The sequence below is a fragment of the Mytilus edulis genome, chromosome 1 (assembly GCF_963676685.1).
Source record: "Mytilus edulis chromosome 1, xbMytEdul2.2, whole genome shotgun sequence".
Classification (NCBI taxonomy): domain Eukaryota; kingdom Metazoa; phylum Mollusca; class Bivalvia; order Mytilida; family Mytilidae; genus Mytilus; species Mytilus edulis.
This window is the reverse complement of record NC_092344.1, coordinates 36,469,114-36,478,682: the sequence shown is the minus strand read 5'-3', so window position 1 is coordinate 36,478,682 and position 9,569 is coordinate 36,469,114. Positions and strand designations below refer to the sequence as shown.

Sequence of the window (9,569 nt, the reverse complement as noted above, 5' to 3'; positions counted from 1 at the left end):
CGACTAGTTGTGCTTATGCTGCCATAGTTGGTTATCAGATAAACACAAAATAAAAAAAAGTTGGGTAATAATTCAAATGCACATTTTTGCTTGGATTTATTGATTCCATTGTTAAAGGAAGGATAAAATATGCATAGAAAAAAATCAATGTAGGTGTGAACTTTTCAATGCAGCTATGTCTCATTCTCTTATTATTATCAATACTAAACCAATTAATTTGTACTACTTTTAAAATTGTGTTTTAAGTTCAAATATTTGCTATCAGTTTCATTGCATTTTGTATTTCCTCAGAAAAATTAGTAGCTTACAAATCAATGTTGGTTTACAGTAGAAAATAACCATTCAATAGTTATAGCAATATTTATTTGCTAATGACAAATAACTGGTTGTCATGCCCTGACCTTATAACATTTCCTTTTGTCTGGCCTTATATTGCAGAAAGTGAAATATAGATATAAAGATATGATTTTACCAATACAGTGACCATGAATCAAATGTTGTATGGTTTCTATTAAGCTCAATATTTCAGAAGGGAGAAGAGCTATTGTGTGAAGATGGCAAGCAGTATTAATTGTATGTCTTCAAGTCGATGTAAATATGTGGGAAAGTTAAGTTATATTCAAGTGTGTTTGTCGTTAGTTTCGTTAATTTGCGTTAATCTAGTTGTAGATTCTATACAATTAAGAATGATATCTGTGATGATAAAACCAAATAAGTCTAATGAAATTCCTCTTTCATATCAAAAGTAAAATAACAAAAAAAAAACGGAACTGCCAAGCAAAATACAAATCAGAAAGTGCCTAAACAAATGCCAAAATCAAAATCTCAAAAACACATAACCAATGGAAAACAACTGTTATATTCCTGACTTGGTACAGACATTAAAATATGTAGAAAATGGTTGATTCAATCTGGTTTATTTGTTAGCTAAACCTCTCACTTGCATTACTGTTGCATAAATTCCACTTATCCAATTCTGCATTGGTAAGATTATACTCCAATAATTGTGTTACGTCAACATATTTATTTGTTTCTCTATTAAAACCAGTTAAAAATGTCCGAGCATAAAATCATTTACTTCTAACTCTATTACAAAACTCAATATACAATTCTTGACCTCAATCATTTGTTAGATTGATTGATTATTTTACGTGTTTTATTCCAGTTCAGCACTTTTCAGAAAGTGGAGTTTTTATTGATGGAGGAATCTAGTACCGATCGATTTATATCTTTCAAACAGCGGTATATTTAGTACTGTCACTACTGTTGCCTCTGTTTGCTTTTCATACAACATAAGTGTCCATGTTGGTATATCCAGGCCTTTAATTTTCCTTGGAGACCTGTCTTGTCGATGTTCCTCATTCCCTCTGAAACCTGTTGTTCTATTCTCCTGATATTGATCTTGCCAGAGTCATCAAACCACTTTCCTATAAAGCACTTGGTGGGATTGTCAATTATTGATGGAATGACTTCTACTTGCACCTTCAGTCAAACTTTGTGTGTGCTTATTATTAGAGCTTTCTAATTTTTGGCTTGAAAGCCATCCTTGCTAATATTACTGTCTCTTCCAAGGTCTTAAAAGCAATCTAGCCTGGACATGGGTATATGTAGTGATAGTTAAATCGTCCATGAACCCTCTATTTGGTGGTTGCCTAATATGTTAGTTGATATTTTTGGACCTCTAGTTTCTCTATCTCAAGATTTGATTATCTGTATTCACTCCCATAACAAACAAGATAACTAATACGGTACAACCAGTAACTACTAGTATTCCATTTTGTAGTTTCTGTCATGTTGATGTAAATATGCTTATTATAAAGCGCAGGCCAATCCCAATGAGATAACTTCTTATTACTCTCTTGAAGTAGTCTGGAACATAGTTATGATCTAATGACTCCTGTATCAGCATGTGTGGAATTGTGCCATAGGCGTTGGTCAAATATAACAATACTACTTTACGATCTTACTTGCCACCTGAATTAGTTGTGAAATGTTGCTTGTGTGTTCAATGCGTCCTGATAATTCTGGTACTCCGCCCTTCTGTTCTGAAGTGTCTTCACAGTTGTTGTTATCTGTCACAAATGATTTCATCCTAGCAATGATAGAGAAAAGGGTCATAAGACCGTCCGTCCGTCAGTCCTGTTCTTTGTCATTTCAACTCTCTGAAACCACACAACAGAATTTCATCAAACCTTTTTAGATATTAAGGACATACTATGGAGATGTGCATATCGACATGAAATTATGATTCAATTTTTTTTCTAAGAGTTACGCCTCTTTGAAATTATTTGCTTCAATAAAGCACTGCACCAGTTTGTCATCGCAACTTCTCTGAAACCACACAACAGAATTTCATGAAATTTTTTAGATAATAAGGACATACTATGTAGATGTGCATATCGACAGGAACTTATCATTCATTTTTTTTTCTTGGAGTTATTTTAATTGTCCAATGATAATGTGGGGACGTGGGGGATGTGAGCGCGCTCTCAAAGTTCTTTAACTTGATCGAAAAGCAGATAAGTATGGACGAAATTGTGTGTTGAGGTATTCGACTAGCTTAGCTGGTTGTAAATTGCTCGTTCGAAAAAAAATTGAAATAGCTGGAAGTGTACTTACTGGTCTAAAGTTGCCCACATCAAGTCCATTGTTCTTTTTGTGTTATGTTACAACTTGTGCCTGTTTTAGTTTGTCGGGAAAATTGGCTGATTTTAATTTATTAATTCAGTTATTGATTTTATGATAACTGGTTGTGCTGGTTTTAGCGCTTTAACTGAGATGCCATCTATTCCTGTTGTCTTTTTTATGTTTGATTTTTTAACGGGTTTTTTTCTACAAATTCATTTGATATAAAACTACTCAGCGAAGCAATTTATTTATTCCTGTAGAGGGGCGAGTGCTTTAAGGTTAAGGAACAATAAATTGGCTATGTCATAAAATTTGCTAACATTTGCATACAAATTGACGACTTTTAGACAAATTTTAGAAGGTTCTTCGCTGATTTTATGTCCTTTCTATACAAATATTCACCCCATAAAGCAAGAAATCAATCTAATATTTCAGATAATGAAAGAGATAAATTCTTTTTTTTTTCATTTTCAGTTGTAGTTCGCCGAAAAAGTAAAATCACAAAAATACTGAACTCCGAGGAAAATTCAGAACAGAGTCACTTATCAAATGGCAAAATCAAATGATAAAACACATCAAACGAATGGACAACAACTGTTATATTCCTGACTTGGTACAGACATTATCAAATGTAGAAAATGGTGGATTGAACCTGGTTTTACAGCGCTAAACCTCTCTTTAGTACGACAGTCGCATCAATTTCCCTTATATTGACAATGATGCGTGCACAAAATGTCACAAATAGGGGTACAAAAACAACACGGACCCCAACAAAAACTAGGATTGATTTCAGATGCACCGGAAGGTAAAGCAGATCCTGCTCCAAATGTGGCACCCGTCGTATTGCCCATGTTGTTACAAAGCCGGTAAATAGTTTTATTCGGTAGGTCACATTTGTGAAAACATTGTATGCAAAATTTTAACAAAATCTGTGACATGTTTACTGTTCCTTGACCTTAAGTAGTCAAATAACTATCCCTAGCTCATCAACACTGAGGTAGTGAGTGGCAAATTTGCTTGTGGCAAGTGATTTTACTCTAATCTTAATTGACTTGGATTGTCAGTTTTCCACCCAATGGTAGGTGGTTCTCTCTTGCTTCCTCCACCTATAAATACTGACTGCCACGAAATGACACAACACTTAAAATAGAGCGTTGCGCACCAATCAATCAATGTTAACATGCATACAATGTAAGTTAGAATGTTAGTGGCTCATAAGCTCTATCCTGTTTCATTATTTCTCCTTGTGTTACATTTCTAATGAAATAGTAAATATTTAGGTAGTGCAGTGGAGTTTGACACATTGACAAAAATAAATTGTTTTTTATTATTTTTATTTACAAAAAAATATGTACACATGTGCAATATAATTTTCTTTCTATTGTTGATATTGATATTTTATATATATATATATATTCAATTTTCTAGATTATACTGGATATTTCTATATTTATATTCTCGCCACTCTACAATTTCCATGATCGTTGAACCATGTTTCAGCAATCTTTTGCTAAAAACAGACTAGAAAAATTGTACATTTACAGCGCAAGCTGAGGCGTAATTAAACAAATGATTAACCTGAGTATATTAAACTGTGTAAACATATATGATCTAAAGATAGTCTTTTGAAAATATTAATTGTGAATGTTAACACAATCAGATTTCATTTTATAAATTTTCAACATTTTTCCTGCAAAATCTCCTGCAACTGGAGGTATCCACTAAAGATTTTCTTTTGAAAATTTGAAGCGTAAATGTATCAAACAATCTGAATATTATTGCTTTTTAAGATTCTGGAAGATTGTTATTTTCATCCATTTTTCGTCCATATCGTTTACGTCTGGTTTTTGGTGTTTTTGGTTTCGGTGAATTGGATGGCATAGGAATACATTTTGTGGTGGCATAGGAATATATTGTGTCTTGATATTCGTTCCAGAACGGACTTTTATAATTTGCCAATTTATAGAAAGAGTTTCTGTTGACATTGGTTATGCAATCTGAAATAAGTTTTTTAACAAATGTTTTCATTGTTGATTTCAATGTACCACCATTTTCTCCTGCATCTTGAAAATCATCTATTGTACTACCTGAGCTCGAGCTCTGGATGTCATCTACGGTATTACTTCTACTTTAAATAACAGCAATATGCTGGCCGTGCAGTTTCTTGAACAATTCTATCACTTTGATGTCACTCATATTTTCGATGACTGGAAACAGATTTTTTTCTTGCACCTGATAAAATCCTATCAGTTCATTATCATCCAGCTTGGGAAAGATGTCTTCAGTGGGATATTTATCATCCACTGCAATATCCAGAATGTAATGAGTTTGGTCTGGTTCTAAGTAGCTGGCCGATTTTTCTCTGACTGTTTGCTTTCTGACATTCCTATTTGGTTTACTTGTTGAATTAAAAATTCTAATGGAATCTGTTGTCTCATAAACCTGTTGTTGTGTTGATTTAGACATTCCATTGGAAACAGTTTTCTCGTCAGTTTGCTTTTGAGCTGATTGAGACATTTCTTTGATGCTGTTGTTTCATCAACCTGCTGTTGTGTTGATTAAGACATTTCATTGGCAGTTTCTGTCTCAACAGCCTGATGTTTTGCTGATTTAGACATTTTATTGAATGCTGTTGTCTCATCAGCCTGCTGTTGTGCTGGTTCTGACATTTTATTGGAAGCTTTTGTTTCATCAACCTGCTGTTGTGTAGATTTAGACATTTCATTGTCAGTTTCTGTCTCAGCAGCCTGATGTTGTGCTGATTTAGACATTTTTTTTAATGCTGTTGTCTCATCGGCCTGCTGTTGTCTGGTTCTGACATTTTATTAGAAGCTGATGTCTTATCAGCCTGCTGTTGTGCTGATTTAGACAGACATTTTATTTAATGCTGTTGTCTCATCAGTCTGTTGTTGTGCTGGTTCTGACATTTTATTGCAAGCTTTTGTCTCATCAGCCTGCTGTTGTATTGATTTAGACATTTTATTGAATTATGTTGTCTCATCTGCCTGTTGTTGTGCTGTTTCTGACATTTTATTGGAAGCTTTGTCTCATCAGCCTAATGTTGTCTTGATTTAGACATTTGATTGATAGCTGTTGTCTCATCGGCCTGATGTTGTATTGATTTAGACATTTGATTGATAGCTGTTGTCTCATCGGCCTGATGTTGTATTGATTTAGACATTTTATTGAAATCTGTTGTCTCATGACTCTGCTGTTGTGTTGATGCAGACATTTTATTGAAAAATGTCCTTTCAGTCGGCTGTGGAGCTTATAAAGGCATTGATTTCACACCTTCACTTTTATCTTTCTTTTCATTCCTCATCTTTTTTACGATTAATGTCTTTTTTAAATTTTGTTGCAAAGTATGAATTTGATCTGGTGCTGGGTAGCTGTCTGGTTTTTCTATTTCTGATTGCTTTTTGACATTCCTTTTTTGTGTTGGTCCTTTCTCTCAGAGATGAAGCAATCTTTACTAGATGCATTTTGCAGACTAAAAGTTGGAAACTTATTTTCCCATTTTACCCTTTTCAAAGCTAATTCTGAGTTCATATCAAAAGTTCCACCGTTTGCTGTTGTCTCAGCAGTTTTTTGTGGAGCTGATGTAGACGTTGATTGCGTAGAAATAACTTTACCTTTCTCTTCCTTATCATTCCTGACCTTATTTTCAATAGATGTCTGTTTTATATTTTGTGGCAATGTATGAATTTGATTTGGTTCCGGGTATCTGTCTTGTTTTTCTCTGTCTGTTTGCTTTCCTTCATCCCTGTTTTGTGTTCGTTTGGTGCAGTATCTTTCATAAACCATTTTGCTTACTTTATCCCATTTGCTTTTAGGGATATAGCATTTTTTACCAGATGAAATATGCAGCCTGGAAAATCGTTCTATCACTGGGGTAGTAATTTTTACGAGATGCCTTTTGCAGCTTAAAAGTCCTATACTTAGTTTCCCATCTTACCCTTTTAGAGCCTAATTCTGGGGTCATATCTAAAACTTTACTGGAAGCTTTTGTCTCAGCTGGTTGCTGTGGTGCTGGTTTAGACATTGATTCTGTTGACATAACTTTACTTTTATTTTTGCTTTCATCCCTGATCTTGTTTACAATTAATGTCTTTATTATGTTTTGCGGCAAGTTCTGTAATGGTGGAAGTAGTTATCAAAGGTAACAGGATTATAATTTAGTACGCCAGACGCGCGTTTCGTCTATATAAGACTCATCAGTGACGCTCATATCAAAATATTTATAAAGCCAAACAATTACAAAGTTGAAGAGCATTGAGGATCCAAAATTCCAAAAGGTTGTGCCAAATACGGCTAAGCCGTTTTGGAGTAATAGGGCGATTAGTGAAGGGGTGTTTTTGCTTGCATGTTTGCTCTTTATCAGGTAACAATGGTGGTAGTTTGAGAGTAGTGTCGGAGAGTTCTTTCGCGTATATTATCTTCTTGTTTCGTAACAATGGTTGGAGCTTTAGCGTCTCTGAGTACGAATCTTCCACGTATTTCATCTTATTGTTTGGTAGAAGTAACGTTAGTGGTAGTTTTACTGGAGTAGAGGGCGACTTACCTCGTATTTCATTTTCTTGTTAGCTAGCAATTGTGGCAGTTTTACTGGAACAGGAATTTTCGATCTTTTTGCATGTATTTGGAGCTCGTTCCTTTGTGTCTCCTCATTTCTAAAGCAATTTTCAGTTTGCTTGCTTTCTAAAGATAGTTCAAACATATTACCCTCAACTTCAAATTCATGATCAAGAAAACTAAGTTCTTATTCGGACCTACGGCATGTGCAGCAAGAGTCAATACACTCGCCTGTAATGCACTTGTCGGATTCTAGTTCATTTTCATAAATTGGTGTCATCACATTTGTTCTACCAGTTCTACCAAAATATAGTCGGGTGTCATCAATAATGACAGTGTTGGCTTCGGTCATTTGTCTTTTATACTTGTTTGTGCTACCATTTGATGAAATCAGAAGTTCCTCATTAAATGTATATATTTTTTAGAGGATACCCTAATTTGTTGCCATGTTTTAACACCCTGACTTTCAGTCGAATTACAATGTAGTATACCACTATTATCATGCATGTTTGGGGCCTCGGTCTAAGTAGTTACTACTGTAATCACTAGCCAGTCAACACTGAGGTTGTGAGTTCGAAACCCGCTCGTGTGGGTGCACTCGCCATCTTAATTGACTAGGATTGTCAGTTTTCCTATCGAAGGTCGATGGTTTTCTCCGGGCACTCCGGCTTCCTCCGCCAATAAAAACTGGCCGCCACGAAACAGCCTAAATGCAGTGCTTAAAAGTGGCGTTAAAACATCATGCAAAAATCAAATCAAATCATACATTTTTTTTATTTTCGTATATTTCTATTTAGTTATTGAACTTTGTATCTATATGTACTCGATGGCATTGTGTTCGTTTGTCTGATTTTTTTCGTCTATTCTGTGTTGAAGGACGGTACATTTTGCTGTACTTTATGGTTTTGGGACTTTTTTTGCAAAAACAACTTAAATTTGATAATGTCTCATATTTCCTTTTTGTATAAAGAAAAACTAGACTTACTCATTCCCTGTCCTGTCTACGTTTTCCACTGTATCATACTCTATCTTGAATTTCTGGCTTCTTGATCCGACTACAAAATACACAAAGCTTTGTATTAGTTAATGCTGTGGTATGTTGATTCATATTTATTTAAATTTTAGACAATCCACCTATTACAATGAGTCTGATCTGTTGTCATCATTTATTTTTTCTATTCAATTTTGCAATTTGTATAAAATGAGTTGGGAATATATGTGAATGGGATGATGACAAAACACCAAAACAAATAAAAAGAAGAAAGAATAGACATATTGAAGTCAATATACCGGTTTAAAAAATCTGTACAATGTCAAACTCTGAATTAAGAAAAGTTGTTCACAAAAAAGATACACTATTTAGAACTGTCAGCATCACTTTACCGAAAGGACACAAACATGAAGTATAACTGAGCATTAATAAATATGTTTAAACTGACTGAGCATCACCTATAGCTATAGTTCTAGATCTACATAGCACAGGCGTATCAGTGTTTGATCGAAAAGAGGGGGGGTCCAGGGGTTGGAACCCTCCTTTTAGACGATCAATGCATTTGAATTGAGGTATATAGTTGAAAACAAGTTCCATGCAGTAAAACACAGTAACACAAAACAGCATTTCCAAAAGCGCTTAATGTTACTAAAGGCAAGCAGGTCAGAGGCGGATCCATTCATTTTTGAAAGTGGCGTCTAACCATTTGTCCCTTTTCAAAGGCATTGGTCGTCGACCAAAAGGGGGTTACAAAAGAGATGATTTCATCTTCCCAATTGGGAACTTTCCATTTCGAATGCAGCAACACTCCAGCAGCGCCTGCATACGAGTTTTCTATCTCTAAATTGATACGATATTCCTGGGCTTGTTTTTCCTATCATGATTTCCTTGATAGAGCTTTGCTAATCACAAGGAAGCTATTAACCATGAGTTCCAAATTGTAAGGTTGAAATCAAGCCTTCGTAAATTTTACGGACGCCATCACGAGTTGGTTGACAGTTATAGAATTACCGTCTCACAGATGATGTCGGATATATTCCATATGTCGTAACTACAATCCCCTTCCCTTTTCTGAATGTGACCTACCGAATTAGACTATTTACCGGATTTGTAATAACATGTCAGAACAACACGACGGATGCCACATGTGGAGCAAGATCTGCTTACCCTTCAGGAGCGCCTGAGAACACCCCAAGTTTTTGGTGGGTTCGTGTTGCTTAGCTTTTAGTTTCCTATGTTACACAATTGCTGTCTTTTAATGGAGTAAATATGTAGTTTTATTGACTTTTGAAAATCGACATTCACTGAGGCTAACGGCCGAAGTGATATCAGTTTTTCAAAAGTCAATAAAACCATATATTTATCGAAACAAAACACA

At 34.9% G+C, this 9,569-nt stretch overlaps 1 protein-coding gene across 1 annotated transcript; it reads right to left on the bottom strand.

Annotated features, from left to right (window-relative positions):
- Nucleotides 1–5,186: 5,186 nt before the first annotated feature.
- Nucleotides 5,187–6,432, bottom strand: LOC139513070 (zinc finger CCHC domain-containing protein 10-like). Its single transcript, XM_071301252.1, has 2 exons — nucleotides 6,151–6,432; nucleotides 5,187–5,429 (listed from the first exon to the last, which is right to left on the bottom strand). Exons 1-2 carry the CDS (start codon nucleotides 6,430–6,432, stop codon nucleotides 5,187–5,189), a joined length of 525 nt encoding a protein of 174 aa, XP_071157353.1.
- Between the last annotated feature and the right edge of the window lie 3,137 nt (nucleotides 6,433–9,569).